The 23,097-nt window shown below is 41.6% G+C and overlaps 1 protein-coding gene and 1 pseudogene across 3 annotated transcripts in view; one reads left to right on the plus strand and one right to left on the minus strand.

Moving 5' to 3' along the window:
• The window catches only part of LRRK1 (leucine rich repeat kinase 1), a 134,091-nt gene that overhangs the window by 38,643 nt on the left and 72,351 nt on the right, over positions 1 to 23,097 (plus strand). For all 3 annotated transcript variants that reach the window (XM_081551385.1, XM_081551386.1, XM_081551387.1), the window contains exons 3-6: positions 2,257 to 2,420; positions 10,172 to 10,343; positions 14,840 to 15,019; positions 15,416 to 15,564. In XM_081551385.1, coding sequence (XP_081407511.1) covers positions 2,257 to 2,420; positions 10,172 to 10,343; positions 14,840 to 15,019; positions 15,416 to 15,564 — 665 coding nt within the window. The remainder of the gene's footprint in view (positions 1 to 2,256; positions 2,421 to 10,171; positions 10,344 to 14,839; positions 15,020 to 15,415; positions 15,565 to 23,097) is intronic.
• Positions 20,159 to 22,176, minus strand: LOC145530070 (phosphatidylinositide 4-phosphatase SAC2 pseudogene; annotated as a pseudogene).

Here is a 23,097-nt window from a genome sequence, read left to right on the forward strand (position 1 = left end):
TGCTGCTGCTAAGTCGCTTCAGTCGCGTCCGACTCCGTGCGACCCCATAGACGGCAGCCCACCAGGCTCCCTCATCCCTGGGATTCCCCAGGCAAGAACACCGGAGTGGGTTGCCATTTCCTTCTCCAATGCACGGAAGTGAAAAGTCAAAGTGAAGTCACTCAGTCGCGTCCGACTCCCAGCGACCCCATGGACTGCAGCCCACCAGGCTCCTCCGTCCTCGGGATTTTCCAGGCAAGAGGACTGGAGTGGGGTGCCATTTTCATTTCTCTGATGACTAATGATGTTGAGCTTTTTGAATCTCTTCTGCTATTCAAATCTTTGCTCATTTTTAACTGGATTGTTTGTCCTTTAGTACCAAGTTATAGGAGTTCTTCCTGTTTTCTGAATACCATTTGTTTTTTGGGTGTATGTTTTGCAAATATTTTCTTCCAGTATGTAACTTGCCTACTCATTGTCAAATGGTAAATACTTTTTAAATGGTAGATCAACCTTCTGATGAGCAGAAGTTTTAAATTTTGTTGAAGTCTAATTAGTAATTTTTTCCTTTCATGTATTACTTTCTGTGTCCCATCTAAGAAAGCTTTGCCTACTCTCAAGTCATAAAAATGTCCTCCTGTGATATTTTTTTCCTAGAAGCACTACACTTTTAACCTTTATGTTTAAATCCATGATCCATTTCAAAGTAATTTTTGTGTGTGGTGAGGAGTCAGAGTCCCTTTTTATTCAATGATGTCCAGTTGTCCCAGCACGATTTATTGAAAAAAATTTGGCTTTTCTCATTGTGTTGGCACCCTTATCAAAAATTAATTGGATGTACAAGTATGAGTCTATTTCCCAATAGAAAGTTGAGAAGCTATTCTGTTCCACAGATATATATACTAGTAGCACACTGCTTTGATTATTATTGTAGTTTTATGTAAGACTTGAAATCAAATAGTGTAGATCCTCTAACTCTCATTTTTCAAGATTGTTTGAGGTAAATCCTTTGAATTTTTGTACAAATTTGAGGATCAGGTTGTCAATTTTATCCCCCTCAAATCATATTAGAATTATGGTTGGGATTACATTGAATCTATAGATAAAATTGGAGAGAATTGACATCTTAATAATATTGATTGTTTTAATCCACAAACATGAGATGTCTTTCCATTTGTATAGGTCTTATTTAACTTCTCTCAGCAATGTTTTATAGTTTTCAGGGTATAGATCTTGTCCATCATTTAAAAAATTTACTTCTAAACATGTAATTTTTATCCTATTGTAAATAAATTTTGAAAAAACTTTTTCCCAAATGTTAGCTGCTGTAATGTGATTTGATTTTGCGATGTGAATGTTTGGAAGGCAACCTTCCTCATCATTTACATTTCTATGTGAAAAAAAGCCTGTTTTTTTAATCTCTTCAAAGAGATAGAGTGGGGTTAGCCCCAGCCTGAGAGCTGGTGAACCAAACATCAGTCACGGTTTGTCTCTTAAAAGCCATGTGAACTAGGCCAAGAATGATTTTCTAATTCTGTCCCCATTTCTGCTGCCACTTAAACGACTCATTCATTGCAGTCTTTTCTATGACAGAGACAGAACTTTAAACTCTGGTTCAGTAACACATTTGCAAATCTATAGAAGCCTTGAATTTTCTTCCCAGAGAAATGCGCACACACAGGCACACACACATACACGCACAATTTTCTGTGCAACTTTAGGATGTGCAGGAAGTCTCTGAAGGCTTTTGGGATCTACAGACTGCTAATTATGAAGCCATTCTAGAGTGGGAGCTCTAAGGGCTGACTGCTTTCACGTCTGTGTCTTCAGACCCAGCAAGTATGGAATGAGGGCTGCCATTCTAAATCCCATGCCTTTGTGGCGTTTTCCAGGCAGAGAGGGTCTAGATTTCCACGCGCTCAGATTTCAACTTGCCTTTCTTCCTCCACGAGATGCCGTATCCCTCTGAGGGACACAGCAGGGTTCGGTGTTGCTGTTGGTGAGGTCAGCCTGCCAGGCAGCTGCCCTGGGGACCTGGACCCGCTCTCCAGGCGTGGTCTCGCTCCAGAATCTTCCAGCCTCCCCACGCCTTCACCTCTGCCTCCATGCACGAAGTGCCTCCGCAGGGAGCAGGTGCTGAAGTCGGCTGTGCGGGGGGACACTGGCCGCGTTTCAGAGCAGCCCTCTGGCTAAAGCACATCCTGCTCTCCTCCCTGGTGGTTCCCGTGAGCAGCCCTGGCAGTGGAGGTGATGCTGTGTGTGCCTCTGTCCACCCAGGTGCCGGGGACATGGGCGGCAAGCTCTCCATGCCAGGCAGCGAGTCCACAGTGCGGAGCCCCAGGACGGAAGGCATTCATGCTGCATACGGGCGAGGCGACGTCAGCAGAGCCCAGCACCTGCTCAGAGAAGCTTGTGACGAGAGCACATCCCAGCTGGAAAAGGTAAAGTCTATGCCAGCCCTTCTTGCCAGGACTGGGGACCCAGGTTGGGTGAAGGTTATGATGAAAATTATTTTCTTGTTATCATTATAATCATAATAGGGAGACTTCTTGGGTTCTGAAAACCTTGTTTCTCCTGTAAACCTCCTGGTGTCAGTCCTTTCGAGGGAACTTCTCAGGTAGTCAGGTAAGCACACTGCGCTGTCATTCCCAACGGCACGAAGGGGTCACAGAAAGGAAAACGACAAAATTGACATTCGAGGGTTTAATCTAATATAGTCTTTTACTTTTACTTTTTTCCATGATAAAATAGCACACGCGCAAACTGAAAATTTTAAAAATATATAAAAGTAAAGGAAAAAAGAACCAAAATTAATCATCCAAACAATCCCACTGAGCGTTTTTGGTATACTCTTTTCCGAGCTGCTGATCTGAACGTTCATTTTTTGTTTTTCTTGTTTCTAATAGAGATACAGTCTTATTTATGTAAGTTTTGCATACTGTTTTCTCTTACATAATATTATATGAACCATTTTCTGTATGACTGTAGGTTCCTTATGTGCATCACCTTCAGTGGACACGTGACATTTCATCTGGTAGAGACACTCTCACTTACCTGGCTGTTCCTTTTGGTTAGATATTTGGATTCTTTCTGATTTTTTATTACTATAAATAATACTGTATGAAATGTTTTTTGCCTAATTGTTTTCTGATTGTCAGCTATTTTCTTTGCTTAGGTAGATTTGCAAGAACTGAGAATGTGGGTAAGAGCATTTTAAAAATTTTGCAACATGTGCCAAACTTTTTCCAAAAGCTTGTAGAGATCAACCCTCTTGCCAGACTACAGCTTGGGAAGATCATTGCCATGTCCTGGTCCTTGTGGGAAATTCTTATTGGCTGTTAACCAGGAGAGCACTTTATTGATGTTTTGTGTGTAATACTTTGATTAGCACAGGTTTAAGGTCTTCATTTAATTAATAGTTGGAAATAGCTCAATTACTAAACCTCCAGCCTGTTCTCAAAGTTGTAAGAGAATTTTTTTGGGGAAACGGTCAAATTCAATGTGCTTGATAGTTATGGAGGAGAGAGCATTTTTGGAAAATTCTCCAAGCGAGGCTTCAACAGTATGGGAACCAAGAACTTCCAAATGTCCAAGCTGGATTTAGACAAGGCAGAGGAACAAGAGATCAAATTGCCAACATCCATTGGATCATAGAAAAAGCAAGAGAATTCCAGAAAAACATCTACTTCTGCTTTATTGACTATGCCAAAGTCTTTGACTGTGTGGATCCCAACAAACTGTGAAAAATTCATTAAAAGATGGGAATAGCAGACCACCTGACCTCCCTCCTGAGAAATCTGTATGCAGGTCAGGAAGCAAGAGTTAGAACTGGACATGGAGCAACAGACTGGCTTCAAATTGGGAAAGGAGTATGACAAGGCTGTATATTGTCACCCTGCTTATTTAACTTATATGCAGAGAACATCATGAGAAACGCTGGGCTGGATGAAGCACAAGCTGGAATCAGGATTGCTGGGAGGAGTGTCAGTAACCTCAGATAGGCAGATGACACCACGCTTATGGCTGAAAGCGAAGAGGAACTGAAGAGCCTCTTGATGAAAATGAAAGAGGAGAGTGAAAAAGTTGGCTTTAAACTTAACATTCAAAAAACTAAAGTTATGACATCCGGTCCCAGCATTTTATGGCAAATAGATGGGGAAACAATGGAAACAGTGAGAGACTTTTCTTGGGCTCCAAAATCACTGCAGATGGTGACTATAGCCATGAAATTATAAGACGCTTGCTCCTTGGAAGACAAGTTATGACCAACCTAGGCAGCATATTAAAAAGCAGAGACATTACTTTGCCAACAAAGGTCTGTCTAGTCAAAGCTATGGTTTTTCCAGTAGTCATGTATGGATGTGAGAGTTGGACCATGAAGAAAGCTGAGCATCAAAGAATTGATGCTTTTGAACTGTGGTGTTGGAGAATACTCTTGAGAGTCCCTTGGACTGCAGGGAGATCAAACCATTCAATTCAAAAGGCAATAAGTCCTGAATATTCATTGGAAAGACTGATACTGAAGCTGAAATTCCAATACTTTGGCCACTTAATGCGAAGAATTGACTCATTGGAAAAGACCCTGATGCTGGGAAAGACTGAAGGCAGGAGAGGAGAAGGGGATGAAAGAGGATGAGGTGGTTGGATGGCATGACAGACTCAATGGACATGAGTTTGAGCAAGCTCCAGGAGTTGGTGATGGACAGGGAAGTCTGACGTGCTGCACTCTATGAGGCCACAAAGCGTCGGATGTAACTGAGTGACTGAACTGAAGTGAGCATTTTTGATTCCTGTCATTATGAATTCACGGTATATGTGGTCAAAACCTCTCTTCTTATGGGAGAACTGGAGCAGGTCAGAGTTGTTGGCGCATCGTTTGTGGCCTGGGGATTGTAAGCAGAGACCCAAGAAACGGCAGTCCAAAGTGTTACCCAGAGAGCAGGCGCGCTGCCTGGGACCTTTTCCCAAATGGAACTCCAGACTCTGTCTCCCAGAACGTCCCATTGAACGTGCACCTCTTGCGTCTCCTGCATGGGCAGCAGTTTCTTTACCACCAGCACCGCCTGGGAAGGCGTGGTCAAATCCGGATGTCAGCAAATTCCGTTCCATGATGTGCGTGCTCCTGCTCTCCTCTGCTGTTTCTTTTTTTCCCTTTTAATGTGTATTGAAAGTAGACTAGATAATTCTCTAATAAATATTTGTATTGTTAGTTTGTACAGAATGAGGATATATATACATATATATATATATATATATATGTAACTATATAATATAATTTGTTAACAAATCTGAACCTGAGACGAAAGTGAAAACTTTTGGCAAAACAATGATGCTGCTTCAAAGAAATAGAATATGAGACACTTATAAGGTCAAGTTTTCTAGAAGTAGCATTAAAAAACTAAACAAAAACAGGTAAACTTTTCTTAATTCTTAATTTTTTGAATTATGATAGTATAATAACACATTTACAGAAGACTTGAAAAATGCAGGACAAGGTTACTTATAGTTCTACTATGTATTACAATTTTTTAAGTAGATAAATTAACATTTTTGGTTGGAATTTCAAAATCAAACCCTCAAAAGTTAATAGAATAACTTGGCATTAAAGTAGAAGGATATAATAGACCTGAAAAGCACTGTGAATCAATTCAATATTATTAAGATTTATACAATTTTCACACAACGCACAGTACAAGTTCAAGTTGCCATAGACCATAAATCAGGAGACACTGGAACTTATCCAGGGACGTTAAAACAAAGGGCAAAACTTTTATGGTCAAAGGTATTGAAATCATACAGAGCCTGTTCTCTTATCACTATGCACTTATGTTAGAAATCAATATTAAAAGATATTTGAAAATAACTCACATATTTTCAGGTGTAATGTGGCAGCCATTGAAAACCTCAGAAGGTTAAAAGACTGGGAAAACACAGAAGGTGATTGCAGAGAAGAAAGAATTTAAATGAAAAGCTAATATCACAATGAGAAATTAACATCAAGGATACTTGAAAAACTCCATGTATTTGGAAAATAAATGTCCGCTTTTAAATGATAGATGTATCTAAGAAACCATAACAAAATTAGAAAATATTTGTAACAGATTAAAAATGAAAGGAGAATTTATCAGAACTTGTTGCATGCAGCTGAAACCGCTCAATGCAACTAAATACAATATGGAATCTTGAAAACACATAATGAACAGTGGAGGGTCTCCTGTGGAGGTGTGGGTCAGCAGTGGCTTTCTGTGGGGGGGACAGAGGCATTGGCAGAAGCAGTTCTGGGAGGTGCCCCTTGGCAAGCGAGCCCTCTTGGAACTGCCATAGAGACTGTAGACTCCAGGGCTGAGTCATCTCAGGCCAAACAGCTAACAGGGAGGGAGCCCCACCCATCAACAGATTACAGTGTTACTGAACATGACCCTGCCCACCAGGAAAAGACCCAGTGTTTTCCCATACCAGTCTCTCCCAACAGCCTCATCCACCAGAGGACAGATAGAAGCAAGAAGAACTACAATCCTAGAGGCTCCAAAACATAAACCACAGCCACAGAAATTTAATCAAAATGAAAAGGCAGACAATTATCTCCCAGATGAAAGAACAAGATAAAAACCCCAGAAAAACAACTAAATGAAGTGGAGATCGGCAACATTCCAGAAAAAGAATTCAAAATAATAATAGCGCAGATGATTTCAGTTCAGTCGCTCAGTCGTGTCCGACTCTTTGCAACCCCATTGACTGCAGCACGCCAGGCATCCCTGTCCATCACCAACTCCCTGCGCTTGCTCAAACTCATGTCCATCGAGTTGGTGATACCATCCAACCATCTCATCCTCTGTCATCCCCTTCTCCTCCTGCCTTCAATCTTTCCCAGCCTCAAGGTCTTTTCCAATGAGTCAGCTCTTTGCATCAGGTGGCCAAAGTATTGGAGTTTCAGCTTCAGCATCAGTCCTTCCAATGAATATTCAGGACTGATCTCCTTTAGGATGGGCTGATTTGATCTCCTTGCAGTCCAAGGGACTCTCAAGAGTCTTCTCCAACACCACAGTTCAAAAGCATCAGTTCTTCGGTGCTCAACTTTCTTCACAGTCCAACTCTAACATCCATACATGACTACTGGAAAAACCATAGCTTTGACTAGAAGGACCTTTTTTGGCAAAGTAATATCTCTGCTTTTTAATATGCTGTCTAGGTTGGTTATAACTTTTCTTCCAAGGAGCAAGCGTCTTTTAATTTCATGGCTGCAGTCACCATCAGCAGCGATTTTGGAGCCCCCCAAAATAAAGTGTGTCACCATTTCCATTGTTTCCCCATCTATTTGCCATGAAGTGATGGGACCAGATGCCATGATCTTAGTTTTCTGAATGTTGAGTTTTAAGCCAACTTTTTCACTCTCCTCTTTCACTTTCATCAAGAGGCTCTCTAGCTCTTCTTTGCTTTCTGCCATAAGGGTGATGTCATCTGTGTATCTGAGTTTATTGATATTTCTCCTGGCAATCTTGATTCCAGCTTGTGCTTCATCCAGCCCAGTGTTTCACATGATATACTCTGCATATAAGTTAAATAAGCAGAGTGACAATATACAGCTTTGATTGACATACTCCGTTTCTTATTTGGAACCAGTCTGTTGTTCCATGTCCAGTTCTAACTGTTGCTTCTTGAGCTGCATACAGATTTCTCAGGAGGGAGGTCAGGTGGTCTGGTATTCCCATCTTTTTAAGAATTTTCCACAGTTTGTTGTGATCTACACAGTCAAAGGCTTTGGTGTAGTCAATAAAGCAGAAGTAGATGTTTTTCTGGAACTCTCTTGCTTTGATGTTGGCAATTTGATCCAGTTGATTTAGGATCTCGGAAAAAGGATGGAGAAGATAGAAGAAATGCTTAACAAAGACCTAGAAGAACTAAAGAACAAAGAAACAGAGATGAACAATACACTAGAAGAAATCAACAGCAGAATCACAGGTAGAATGGATAAGTGACCTGGAAGAGAGAGTGATGGAAATTACTGCTGTAAAACAAAATATAGAAAAAAGAATGAAACAAATGAAGACAGCCTAAGAATGTTCTGGGAAAACATTAAATGTACCAACGTTCACATTATAGGGGTCCCAGAAGGAGAAGAGAGAGAGAAAGGACCCAAGAAAGTATTTGAAGAGGTAAGAACTGAAAACTTCCCTAACATGGGAAAAGAAATAGTCAACCAAGTCCAGGAAGCACAGAGTCCCAGGCAGGATAAACCCAAGGAGGAACACACGGAGACACACATTAAATAGTAATCAAACTGACAAAAATTAAAGACAAAGATAGAATATTAAAAGCAACAAGGGAAAAATGACAAATAACATACAAGGGAATTCTCATCAGGTTATCAGCTAATTTCTCAACAGAAACTCTGCAAGCCAGAAATAAATGGCACAATATATTTAAAGTGATGAAAGGGAAGAATTGACAACCAAGAAAGCTCTACCCAGCAACACCTCATTCAGATTTGACATCGAAATCAGGTTGTACAAACAAGCAAAAGTGAAGAGAATTCAGCACCACCAAACCAGCTTTACAATAAATGCTAAAGGAACTTCTCTAGGCAGGAAACACAAAAGAAGGAAAATACCTACAAAGAATAAACCCAAAACAATTAAGAAAATGGTAATAGAATCATACATATCAAACTTAACTTAAATGTAAATATATTAAATGCACCAACCAAAGGACATGGACTGGCTGGGTGGATGGAAACATGTGCGTATGTGTACTTCCACGTACCACATCACTCTGCTTAACGCCTCAAATTGTAATTATTTTATACTGTTAGGTTAATCATGTTTCCATTATGGCTTGCAATTATAATTATCTTTTATTTTTTGTCTGACTATTAATTGTGAAAACTGATGAACATCTTTTACTATTGTGATTATAAAACTACTAATAGTATTCTAATAGAATTCTGAAAATATAAAGAAATATCATGTTGTAAGAAAACAGGAAATTAACCTGTGATACAATATTATTAACTAAAGCACAGATATTGGTCAAATTTCACAAAACAGGTAAACTTTAATACTCTGCTTTATTTAACTAGAATATATTAAAGATTATCATTTCAACATATAATCAATATAAAAATTATTGACAAGATTGTTGTTGTTTTTCAGTCACTAAGTCGTGTCTAACTCTTTGCAACCCCATGGACTGCAGCACACCAGGCTTCCTTGTCCTTCACTATCTCTCAGAGTTTGCTCAAACTCATATCTCTTGGGTTGGTGAAACTGTCTAAGTTATCTAACCACCTCTGCTGCCTCCTTCTCCTTTTGCCTTCAATCTTTCCGGCAGTCAGGGTCTTTTGCAATGAGTTGGCTGTTTGCATCAGGTGGCCAAAGTATTGGAGCTTCAGCTACATCATCAGTCCTTCCAGTGAATATTCAGGACTGATTTCCTTGAGAATTGACTGGTTGGGTCTCCTTGCAGTCCAGGGGACTCTCAAGAGTCTTTTCCAGCACCACAATTTGAAGGCATCAATTCTTCAGTGCTCAGCCTTCTTTATGGTCCAACTCTCACATCCATACATGACAACTGGAAAAACCATAGCTTTGACTATGTGGACCTTTGTCAGCAAAATATGTCTCTGATTTTTAACACACTGTCTAGGTTTGTCATAGCTTTCCTTCCAAGGGACAATTGTGTTTTAATTTTCTTTGCTGCAGTCACTATCCACTGTGATTTTAGAGCCCCAGAAAATATTGACAAGATAGTTTACCGTTTTTGTAGTAAGTCTTTGAAATCATCTGGAAAAGACCCTGATGCTGGGGAAGACTGAAGGCAGGAGGAGAAGGGGACAACAGAGAATGAGATGGTTGGATGGCATCACTGACTCAATGGACATGAGTTTGAGCAAGCTCTGGGAGTTGGTGATGGACAGGGAAGCCCGGCATGCTGCTTAGGGTAGCAAAGAGCCAGACACGACTGAGCGACTGAACTGAACTTTGAAATCACATGTGATTTTACATTTTCAGCACGTCTCACTTTGCATGAGCCATGTTGCAAGCCTTAACAGCCATACGTGACTGGTCCTGCCATGCTGGGCAGTACAGTCCCAGACTTGCCCGTGGGCTTGGTGGACCCTTTAGAATCGATTCTCTTGGCAGTTGCCAACAGCACTCTTCTTGCCGACATCTTGTCCCTGTTCTGTTTTGACCAGCGCCAGCTCCTGAGCATCTCTGCAGCCTATGGTGACCTGGAGACTGTCCGGTACCTTCTCACTGAGAGGCTGGTGGAGCTACCAACGGAGCCCACCGACGACAACCCCGCCGTGGTGGCAGCACAGTTTGGGCACACGGAGGTCGTTCAGGAGCTGCTCGAGTCTTTGCCAGGTAAAGAGGCTTTGCTTCCCTGGTGGCTCAGATGGTACAGCACCCGCCTGCAATGCGGGAGACCCGGGTTCCATCCCTGGGGTGGGAAGATCTCCTGGAGAAGGGAATGGCCACCCACTCCAGTACTCTTGCCTGGAAAATCCATAGAGAGGAGCCTGGTGGGCTACTGTCCGTGTGGTCGCAGAGTCGGACACGACTGAGCGACTTCACTCACTTTGCCAGGTAAGTCCCAGGGACCCTCTTTTTAAAAGAGTACTTATTTCCTTCTTTGTTTGGCTTCATTGAGTCTTGGTTGTGGCACGTAGGATCCCCGTCGCTGCACACAGGCTTCTCTCCAGTTGTGGCGCACCAGCTCAGCTGCCCCACGGCTTGTGGGCTCTTAGTTCCCCAACCAGGGATTGAACCAGCATCCTCCGCATTGGAAGGCAAATTCTTAACCACTGGGCCACTGGGAAAGTCCCTCAGGGACCCTCTTTTCCTAGGAACCAGACAGACATTTGGGGGGGCTGCACTCCAAGTTGTTTATATCTTCACACTGTTTACCAGTCCAGATCCAGAAATCTGGGGGTATTCTTTAGAGCACTTTTAGGTTTAAAGAAAAATTGTTGAGCAAGCACCAAGAATTCTCACATAGCACCCTCCACAGTTTCCCTGTTGTTGATGTTTTGTGTGAGAATGGTGCAGTTGTTAAAATTGATGAATGAACCAATATCAGTATGTTATTACTAATGGGAGCTCACAGTTTGCACTAGGGTTGTATATTCTATGACTTTTAACAAATGTGTAATGACATATATGGACCATTACTGTATCATGCAGAATAATTTCACTGCCCTCCTGTTCCACCTGTTCATCTCTTTCTCAGCTCCTGGCAGCCACTGATCTCTTTACTGTTTTCACAGTTTTGCCTTTTCCAGAATGACATATAGTTGGATTCATATGGTATGTAGCCTTTTCAGATAGACTGCTTTCACTTAGCAGTATGCATTCAAGTTTCCTCCATGTCTTTTCATGACTTGAGAACTCATACACACATACACACACACACACACACACACATATATTTTATCACTGAATAATATGACATTGTCTGGATGTTCCATGCTATGTGGCTTTCTTAATAACAAGTAATTTTTTCTCTGGTAGACTCAGGCATCCTGGTCTCCTTTGACTTCCTGTTCTGGCCTTGGATCTGTTGCAGTTATTGCTACAGCTATATGCTGAGGCATTGTCTTAGCAGTGGTCGTTGGGAGTTAGGATTTTGCAAGAGAGTCGGACCAGCTTCATGAGTATGTGACATTGCAGTCACACAGGGCCCTGTACTTAGAAGGGCCCCACACTTGGTTTGTAAGCATGCCTGCTAAGTCACTTTAGTCATGTCCAGCTCTTTGCAGTCCTATGGACTGTAGTCTGTCAGGCTCCTCTGTCCATGGGATTCTCCAGGCAAGAATATTAGAGTGGGTTGCCGTGCCCTCCTCCAGGGGATCTTCCCAACCCAGGGATCAAACCCACGTCTCTAAGGTCTCCTATATTGGCAGACAGGTTCTTTACCACTAGTGACACCTGGGAAGTCCACTACACTCTGCAATTACCCTCTTGAAATTTGTGATAATTTTTAAACAAGGGGCCTGATTTTAAGTTTTACATGGGGCTCCACAAATTATGAAATGGCAACCCACTCCAGTATCCTTGCCTGGAAAAGCCCATGGACAGAGAAGCCTGACGGGCTTCAGGCCATAGGGTCGCAATGGGTCGGACATGACTGAGCAACTAATGCACACACACGCACACCACAAATTATGCAGTAGTACTGTTAAGGGCTTTCCTGATAGCTCAGTTGGTAAAGAATCCGCCTGCAATGCAGGAGACCTGGGTTCGATCCCTGGGTTGGGAAGATCCCCTGGAGAACGGAAAGGCTGCCCACTCCAGTATTCTGGCCTGGAGAATTCCATGGACTGTATAGTCCATAGGGTCGCGAAGAGTCAGACACGACTGAGTGACTTTCACTTTTCACTTTTTTTTCCACTGTTAAGGGAGTGTCTGACTATGTGCTTTGAGGTAGATTTGTGCTCAGATTTGGTTCCAAGCTGACATGCCCCTCATATGCCTGGAGGAAGAACGAGTTTATGAACAGAAATCGGGACACTGTTAGGGCCCATAGACACAGATTGGGTCAAGCAAGGTATAGGAAGGCGGAGAGGAGCCCCTGAGCTGCCAGTGGCTGGTTCCTTCTCCTCAGGAATCCCCAAGGGTAGCTCTGTTCTATGCACTAAAGAGTCTATGCCAGCTGACTCACTCATTTCATTGGACAGCTTACATTTATTGAGCATTTGCCAAGTACTGGACACACTGCAGAACCTGAAAGACACAGAGATCTTTTTAAAAAGGTGGTCCCAGCCCTTTAGTAGCTCCTGGTCAAGCAGAGGAAATCGAGGCAGAAAAGAGTAACTGTGTGGTGTAACCATGCAGAGGTTTAAATATTTACACAGTAGTCTGCGACCACACGTCAAGGAATGGTCTTGTCTGCGTGCAGGCTAGGGTCTTCAGAAGGAGTTGACATCTCAACTGGGCTTTGAAGACTGAGTAGGAGTTTACTTGGCAGACAAGCAAGGGAAGAGCCTGGTTTGCCTGCTTTTGCAGAGCAGGGAGCTTGGCTGGACCAGAGTATGTTGGAGCTGAGCATGGTTTTCAGCAGCTCCCAGGGGGTCCTGTCTTAAACTCAACTCAGGACAGAGCTACTGGGACTGAAAGAGTTCAGGGCATTGTGCTGAGCCCTGTGGGGAGTGCAGAGATGGGCAGAACAGTTTCTGTCCTCTGGGGATACTCAGCCTGTAGGGAGGGTGGCCCCTGTCAGGAGTAAGGTAAGAGAAGAGGCAGCTGGAAAACAAGGGAGAGTCCAAGAAGAGGAGGGGCGAGAGGTCCGTGGTGGGCGGATACGTCACTGTGTAATTGTGAGCATCGTTTGAGGGACATCATTGTGTAATTTCTGGTCTTGTACCTCAGCAGGGCTGATGAGAAAGAGGGGGTGGAAAGATGGGGACCAAAATGGGGCTCTTTGAGCCGGATTTGGGCTCAAAGAATACACATAGGGGTTTGTATGGTTAAGATAGTACCCTTTGGTTTCAGGTAAAGCAGAACTTAAGGCTTGACTTTGCCATTTACCAACTGTCCCTGAGCTTTGGTCTCCTCGTATTAAAATGATGACTGAAATACAGGGCCTGCCTCCTGAGACTGACGCACTCCATCCTCAGCGGAAGTCAGCAGCATGACAGCTGCACTTCTCACAGCTGAATGTCTGGTCATAACTGAGTTAGGGGCAATTTGTTTTCTGCTCATGTACCTCCTCCTTTAAATTGTTCATTTTAGTCATCAATTGAGGGCAAAGAAGGGATATTTATTTAGCACCCACTGCACCCCAGACATGATGCCAGGTACCTTGTGTGTTGGGTTTTAATTCTTGTCTTGTCTACCTCACCCCTATTTGCTGGTCAATTTCGTATGAGACAGAGAGGGAAACTCTCTCCAGGCTCCAGAGCACTTTGGCTCCACCTCTGGAAATGAGTGTTATGATGCAACTGGGAAGTGTCCACGTGGGGGATGAGATCGTTTTTCCATGGCAGCTAGATCCAAAAGACCTTGCATTACTTTGAACTTGAAGATACTGTGACATTTCAGCCCATGCTGTCCCTGTTTGTTCAGTGTGTTATTTCATCCTTGAATTAAGTAGGCAGTTCTTTTAGGGAGCAGTTCTCTTAAGTTTCAGGCTGATCTGTTTCTTCATCAAAGTATTTTTTAACTTGTGAAAATGGTATATGTATATTACAGATAATTTGGGAAAGCAGAAAGTGTTATTACTCTAAGAACATAATGACATACTACAATGAGTTATATCAGGCACTTGACAGATGTTATGACAGTTTACTGAGTCAAGCACTTGATATACACGATGTCATGTAATCTTCACATTAAACTTGGAAGGCAGGGTGTTCCTTTTCCCATTTTACTTATAGGTAAGCTAAGCCACAGAGAGGATAAGAAATTTGCCCCAAATGACACAGCTGAAATGTCTTAATCCTAAGTCACCTGTCTCTAAAACCTGTGTCCCTGTATGTGATGCTGCTCCAGAGATGCGGTCAGGGCTGGGGATGAGGCAGAGAGTAAGGGCATCTCACCGTCCTCCACCTGGAGAGAATTCTGCAGCACTGAGGGTAGGTGGTTCTTCTTAGTCTTATTTCCACACATGCATTTTTCATCATGATCACAGTGCATGTGCTGTTCTGAATGCTGCTTTTCCCCAGGGGTGTTATTTGACGGGCAGCTGGGTGTACAGTGACATGGGGAAATGTCATATGCAGTTCAGAGGGGCTGTTCTGTAGAGTGTCAACTGGACATAAGTGACTTTCAGCTGGAAACAGGGCTATGGTTGGAGGGGATTTCAGAGCAGGAACAACCTGTCCTTTCAGCCACACTCTCTCTCTGTCCTGTCTTCCCTGCAGGCCCCTGCAGCCCCCAGCGGCTCTTGAACTGGATGCTGGCCTTGGCCTGCCAGCAGGGGCACCTAGCACTGGTGAAGCTCCTGGTCCTGACCCACGGGGCCGACCCCGAGAGCTACGCAGTCAGGAAAAACGAGTTCCCTGTCATCGTGCGCCTGCCGCTGTACGCGGCCATCAAGTCAGGTGGGTCCCCGTCGGTCCGCCCGTGAGCCACGGGCCCAGCCTTCGCACTTGCCTTCGGCTCTCCAGGGCCTGTGTGGGGTTTCGCAGCTCTGCCCTTGGCTTCTTTTTCAGAAGATCTGTGTCCTTCTTCCTTCCCCCGACTCCCTCCTGCGAGGGGATTTCAGCGCCAGAGACCAGCCACTGCAAACACGACCCTCCTCGGAGGCGCTGCAGAGGGCAAAGCCCCACAGAAGTGCTCTCACTGACAGGAGCCTGTGGCGTCAAGGGAGGCAACAGAGACGTTCAACAGCTCCATGCCCTTTTCATTTTCGGTTCACATGCGTGTTTGGCCTTTTGGACAACCAGGACACACACTGCGACCCAAACGCCCTGAGCACTCTGCTTTCTGTCCTGTAGGGAATGAAGATATTGCCATATTCCTGATTCGGCATGGAGCCTTTTTCTGCTCCTACATTTTACTGGACAGTCCTGACCCCAGCAAACATCTCCTCAGGAAGTATTTTGTAGAAGCAAGTGCCTTGCCCAGCAGTTGTCCGGGAAAAATGGTGAGTAGTCTCTGTCTGTGGATGGATGGGTAAGGAAGAGGTGGTGGATACGTACAGTGGATTGTTCTTCATGAGGAAGAAGGACATGGTTCCATTTGTAACAACGTGTGTGGGTGGACTTTGAGGACATTATGCTAAGTGAAAGAAGTCGGAGAAAGGTGAGCGCTGTATGTTTTTACTTATAGGTGGAAACTAAAACCGCCAACATGGAAACAGTAGGTGGTTTGCCCAGGCCTGAGGGGTGGGGCAAATGGGAAGATGTTGGTCATGTAGCTGGAGGGTTGGTCACTTCAGCCATATGATAAATAAGCCCCGGAGAGCTAATGTGTAGCACTGTCATTACAGCTAATAACACCGTATTATATACATGAAAGTTGCTAAGAGAATAAATCTTAAATGTTCTCACCACAAAAAAGAAATAGTAATTAGGTGACAGAGTACAGGTGTTAGCTGAGGCTTCAGTAGTAATTGTTTTACAATATATAAATGTATTAGATCAACCGGTCATAACTTACACAATGTCATATGTCAATTATAGCTCAATAAAACTAGGAAAAAACACATATGAGAATTAGTTCTAGTTAGGTTACCATTTTAATAACAAAAATAAGATTGCATTATTTACATTATCTTCAATTTGGCTTTTTAAATTGAGCACTCTATCACTGAGCCCCCTCGATCAGTCAGTGTAGCTGTATCTCCTTCTTTTCGATATGTGCCTTACATCTAGAGTGAATGTAGCTTAGTTGACTCAGCCCTTTTCCTGTGGGTGGACATTTGGGTTATTTCTGAGTTTTGCCCTTGTGATACAGCCTGATTTCTAGGGTATTTCTTATGTAGATCAAAGTTCTGAAAGTGGACTGCTTTGGAATCACTTCCCCCAAACGCCGTGGTGATTCACACTCTCACCAGTGCTACATGGGTATTTCTATCCCCACACCCTGGCCAGCAGTGGATGTCCAGGGGCATTTTAATTTTCATCACTCTGATGGGTAAAAATGGAATCTTCTTATTTTATGTCCATATTTCTTACCTTAATAATGTTGAGCATCTTTACATATCATCATAAATTATTTGTGTCTCCCCTTGTCTGAGTCGCCTGTTACAGTTTATTGATTATTTTTCTCAAGGATTACTCACCTTTTCCTTCTAATTTTGAAGAGTCTTATTGTATATTAGAGATTGTAAGCCTTTTTGTTTATCATAGATGTTACCAATATTTTTCCCAATCCATTATCTGTCTTTTGTCTGTTATCTTTTGAGATAACAAAGGTATGCGAATATATAATCAAATATGTCTGTCTTTTCCTTTATGACATTTGGGTTTTATAAGAAAGTCATTTTCCCCTCAATTTTATATAAATATTCTCCTAGAGTCCTTCATACTATTTTGACTTTTATTTTTTACATCTTAGGCCTTAATTTTCCTGGTATTTGTTGTTTATGTGGTTTGAGGGAGGGAATCTAACTTTCCTCTCTTCCAGGTGGATGATCAAATATTCCAGCACAATTTTTAAAGTAAACTTTGATTTTCCTTCTGGATTAAACTGTCACCATTGCCGTTTCTTCCAATATATACTTATATACATTTTGGGAGTCTCTGCACTGGTCCACTAGTCTTTTAATCTATTTCCGTTCAAATGCCATGCTGTTTTGATTATAGGCATTTTATTTAAACCTTACAACTGGTAATGCAAGTTTCCTACTCCTTATTTGCTTTTTTCAAAAATATCTTAACTATTATCAGACATTTGTTTTTTCCATTTTGTGCATTTCCCATGGTAACTTCCATGGTGATTTGTGCTGCATTTAGGTTCTTTAATGGGATTTTATAGTTTTCCTGATAAAGGTTTCCTGAACCTATTTTGTTTATTTATTATTGTTTTTGCCATTGTTTGAATGGAATGTATATCATTCTTTCCCATTCCCAACTTAATGTTGCTGATATGAAGGAAAGCTCTTCTTTCTATTTATTTGTTTTACCCAATCCCCTTACCAAGTTCTCTTATTAATTCTAATAGTTTTCGTAGAGAAGTTCCTTAAAACTTTTAGGTATATATCAAGTTATCTGCAAATTCAAAGCAGGTTTGTCTTGTCTTTTCTAATATTTATTTAACTTTATTTTGTGGCTTATTGTGTATTATCAGAAATGTCAAAAGTTGAATCATCTGAAAAGAGCAGATGTATCTCTCTTGTTCCTGATTTTAAAGGTCTTGGCATCAGCAGTTTATGGGCATTTGCTGTACATTTTTGGCAAATAGACTTTTGCTATATTTAGGTAGTTTCCATGTATTCCTCTTTGCTTAGGGTTTTTATTAAGAAAAGTTGATGAATTTTATTGGATGTATATTAGCAGCTGTGGATATACTCACATAGTTTTTCTACTTTAATTTGCTGTTCTACTGAATGATAGCAGGTGTTGACCCAATATTGAAATCTTGTAATAAATGTTAATTGGTGTTATTATGGATGGATTTGACCTATTGATATTTTATTTACAATGTTTGCTTCTATATTTATAGGTAATTGATCTATACTTTTCTATTTCTATTGTCTTTGAGATTTTGGTATAAGACAATGTTAGCCTTACAAAATGACTTGGGGAACTTCCAATTTTATTACAGTCTGGAGAAGTTTCATAGGAATTATTTATTGCCAATGGTTGATTAGATAAAGCAGGTCTTTGTTTTCAGACATCTTTTGAAATCATCGGTCAGTTCAAGTTCTCTGCTTTTGCTTATGTGCAGTTCAAGAGGTTATATTTTGGTAGAAAATCATCTATTTCCTTTAGATTTTTGAATTTGCCATCATAGCGTGTTACATATACCTTTTTTGGTAATTATTTTCTCCTATGTCTGCAGTTAAATTTTCATTTATGGTATTGATTTATGATGTTGAACAGTTTTACTTTTTCTCTTTTGAATTTAATCAGACTAGTCAGGGTTTTATATATTCTAGTGGTTCTCAAGGAACCACTAGATTTTATTTAGTTTTCCTGATTTATTTTGTTTGTTCCTTCTTTCATTTTGGCTTTGCTCTCTACTGAAGCCTTCCTGACACCGTCTCTGAATGTCTGGTCGATGGGGCTGTGGCCAGCCAAGGCTCTGGTAGGAGACTTCCTGGCTCTGCTCTGATCTGGGCTCCAGGCCTCACTGCTCTAGGACCTCCATCTGGTTACTTACATCTCTGGGTCTTGGTTTCCTCATCTACTGATTTTTATCTGGTTCTTCATATAGTTCTGAAAGTTTTTGCTTCATACCCCTGGTTTATGGCTTTATAACCCATTTGGACCTATTCATTATGTCATATATCTGCCTTAACCCTGTCAAAGCTTCTTTCCTTAAAACTGGGTTTGTCTGCTCTGCACATGGCCACACTTCTCTCTTTTCCTTTGCATCCACTGTGTATAAGCTTTCCCAGCCTTTATTGTCAGTTTTTTTCTCTGTCTCAGGTATATTTCTTATAACCAGCATTGTGTTTTTTACACCTTAAATTTAATGATATTTTATTTTGCATAGTCACAGTATTTGACACTTCAAAAAAAGATACACCACTGGTAAATTACAAAAGTGGATGTACTTGGTAAAGTTACAACAGACATAATGTTTAACTGAGAAATACTTCAACAGCATAAGGCTCTAAAGGTACCAGATGAACCAATACTTGTTTGGAATAAGAAATGCAACTTCCTTAATGATGAACTGACAGAAGAGGTCCTGGTTCCATGTGGTCAAGGTTACAGTCATAAAACCTAAAGTTTTAACACAATCGTGCTTCAGACTAAATTTTAAATAGTTATGATAGTCTACACAATATGTTATGGACTGCCTTCTACAAAAAGTTACAACTTGAAGACTTCTTTCAGGCATTCGAGTATCTGATATTTGTACATTCTAAATAATTCTGAAAAGAGAGCAAAATTAATAGGTTCTGATATTCACATCTGATATCTCAAGTTTTATGACTGGCAAGTCTTATTGATCCTAGACTTTAGGTAGCAATATTTTAAATTTGTTTAAGTAGCATGTGGGGAAAATTAGGATCAAATGGGCATCCATTTCTTGACTATACAGTGCCATTAGCCCTCAATTAACTCTCTAGGGAATGGTTAAGCATCAAAAGCTAAAGCAATAGTTTTTTTATGTTAAAATATAAATACTAGTTACTCCATACTAGTAACACTTTAAAGTCACTAAACTATTTCCCTTGTAGAGATAACACACAGAAATGAACTAACAGAACAGAAACAAATTATGAAAAATGCTAATTACCTAAATGGATCCATGTCCACCCTTTGTGTCTATTTCATACATTCTTCCCACCCACCCCACTCCAAAAACTGTTCAGATTACTACATCCCAAAGTAATCTATCCCTGAATTACTTTTCAAGAGACAAACTGCCCTACAATATATAAGCTACTTAAGCCTACACATTCTAGGATGATGTGCTTCCATTTTCCTAGCTCTATACTTGGGAAATCTGCTCAGGCTGAGTCTCTTTTTAGAACCTTTCCAAATAAACGTAATTAGAATTTGTGATACTTAGATTCAAAGACAGTGCAGGTTATGTGACACCTCCTTTTTTTTTTTGGATTAAATGAAAACCGCAGGATGCTGTGTGGCTAAAAACTCAATCTGAATTACTCATGTCTGGCGTTGTGTAAATGTATTTTTAAGTTCATTTTGTTGGACTTCTGTAACTGCTTCAGGTTCTGCAGGGCTCTTCTGAACATTTGCCACTGCAAACTTTATCCCCTGGGTTAATCCCACTCGGGTAATGCTAGCAACCTGTTCTGTGAAACTTCAAACCTGTGCAAAGGGAGAGACTTCTCTATTGCTACAGCTCTCTGAAGGAGCAAGAGTTACATGAAGCCCTGGCTCAAGTTCAAGCATGCTGGATTTGGAGCTGGTGGTCTTTTGAGATACGACTGAATGCCCTAGTTCAACTGACAAAAACTGTGGCCCTGTTGCAGAAAAAGACACATCTAATTGAGATGATGGAGAAGGTATCTGTTCCATTGACTCAATTGAATTTCTTCATGAGAAACTTGATTAGTCATTTGATTTCCTTTCTTACTGTCCTGCGGAGAAACAGATCTGGTTTCTGATAGCTTGGTCATTTTGTTTTGTGCATCTTGAACAAATCTGTGACAGCAAATATCCACAGGCTTGGCAAAGTCCGCCAATGTATATATTATGTCAGCAGAAGGACTTTTCTTCAAAGAAGACGCGTGGCCTTTTCCAAGCCCACTTTCATGAGTGATAGTAACCTCTGAAGGAACATGAACGCTAATATCAGTGCTTCTAGTAAATTAAGATCTTCTGCCTAATTGAGGTGCTGAAGCAATAATACCACAATTAGGAAGAAATAGTCTACTGTCCCTGCACTCTCTGAAGAGTTAGCTATCTGCCTGTCTTTATCAGACTTAGAATTTGTGAGCAATTCATCAGAGTGGTATGAGTTATTATCTGAAGACATTTCTCCATCTGACTCTGCCTGGGCTTTATTATCCATCACACTTGCGTTTTCCATGGTTTCAAGACTACTGTCTGATTCCCAAAGATTTAAGTTTGGTTTTAGAAAGTCAGCTTTCATTTCAAAGTTTATAAAGTTTCTGAACTTTCATAGATTGCCAGTATTTGCAATGAATTTGGTCTGTATCACTTTTTTATTTAGAGATGAAAATTTACTCATTAAAAACTATTCCCCTGGGCCAAAGAGCCTTAGTTTTGAGAACTGATGCCAATGATGTCTTTGTGAGGTTTACTGATTTTTCTCTCAAGCTTTCTCTCTATTATAGGTACATCTAATGCCATGGCTTGCTTGGTGATCTGCAGCATCTTTGCAATGCACTGAAGGGTATCTTTTCCATCCTCTTCTGGATTGCGCATTACAGCTCTCTGTGTGATAACAGCCACTTGCTTCTATATATCTTCAGAGCCATCTCATGCAGGACAACTTTGGCTAACCAAAGAGTGGGTTCAGGACCTATTTCTATTTTTTCCAGGTCTACCAGACTTAGTTGTTGATACTAGTTTACTTTGTCAGCTTTCATCATCATAACAGGCCACGAAGTCCACAGAGTTAGGAAGCAGTAATGTAGCATCAATGAGGATGTGCTCTTAAAACTGTCTCTTGAGCCAAGCCATAAAAATTATGTCATGACACGTAATATGAAATAAATTCGGCACCTACTAATTAGTGTTACTTCATCCTAGCTTCTATTTTGATCCTAACATTTACATCTGTCAAACATGATCTCAGTCGAAAGCATCAAGTCCAGAAGGAAAAGCACTTGGCAGCTGAGAAAGAAATATAACAGGCAGTTGAGAAAAATGTCCACCCTTCCTCCACCCACATTTTTACCCAAGTATAAGCTTCAGTAAGTACTTAATTTTCCTCTCCACCACCCTCCACCCCCACTTAAACAGAAAAAAAAACAAAAACAACAACAGAAAAAAAACCAGACTTTTTTTTAAACGTAGACAAGAAAAGAGAGGAAAGCTCTTTGGGTGCTTCCCCGCTCCCACGCCAGAAGGAAGGCAGCCAGTCAGAGAGCTGAGCGCGACGCCTCCAGCGCCTCACGCAGCCCCACCACCACCACGGCCATCAGGCCACATAGACAGGAGGCTTTAGAAAAGCAGTCATTTACAGGATAAATACAGCCTTGCAGGAACTTTAACCGAAAGTCCTGCACAAAGAAGAAAGATCTTGAAAGTCACCGCCAGGCTGTGGCCTCAGGCTCAGCCTGCGGCCCTGAGGCTGGGCGGGGAGGAGGCCCAGGGTGTGTGCGTTACTGCAGGGTCAGAGCTGTCTGCACCAGACCCAGCGCCTGTAGTGACTGCCTGTACTTTCAGTTTTGTCTTCGTCTTTGGTGTATTTCTTGTAAACAGGGCTGAGTTTTTAATCCCATCTGAGAGTATGTCTTTTGAAAGAGGAACACAAGTAATTCACATTTGTGTAGGACCTGTCATATTGGCTTATGCCTTCCACCTTTTGGATTATGCATGTGTGCTAAGTCCCTTCAGTCATGTCTGACTCTTTGTAAACCTATGGACAATAGCCCGCCAGGCTCCTTTGTCCATGGAATTCTCCAGGCAAGAATACTGGAGTGAGTTGCTATGCCCTTCTCCAGAGTATCTTCCCCACCCAGGGGTTGGACCTGTGTCTCTTACATCTCCTGCATAGGCAGGTGGGTTCTTTACCACTAGCACCACCTTGGAAGCCCCTTTTACATACATTTCTATTTCGCTAAAGTCCTTGACTGTGTGGATCACAGCAAACTGTGGAAAATTCTTGAAGAGATGGGAGTACTAGACCACCTTACCTGCCTTCTGAGAAATCTGTATGCAGGTCACGAAGCAATAGTTAGAACTGGACATGGAACAATGGACTGGTTCAAAATTAGGAAAGGAGTACATCAAGGCTGTATATTGTCACTCTGCTTATTTAACATATACAGAATACATCATGGGAAATACTGGGCTGCATGAAGTTCAAGCTGGAATCAAGACTGCCGGAGGAAATGTCA

Source organism: Giraffa tippelskirchi, chromosome 12, assembly GCF_054371585.1.
Source record: "Giraffa tippelskirchi isolate mGirTip1 chromosome 12, T2T-mGirTip1v1.2.pri, whole genome shotgun sequence".
NCBI lineage: Eukaryota > Metazoa > Chordata > Mammalia > Artiodactyla > Giraffidae > Giraffa > Giraffa tippelskirchi.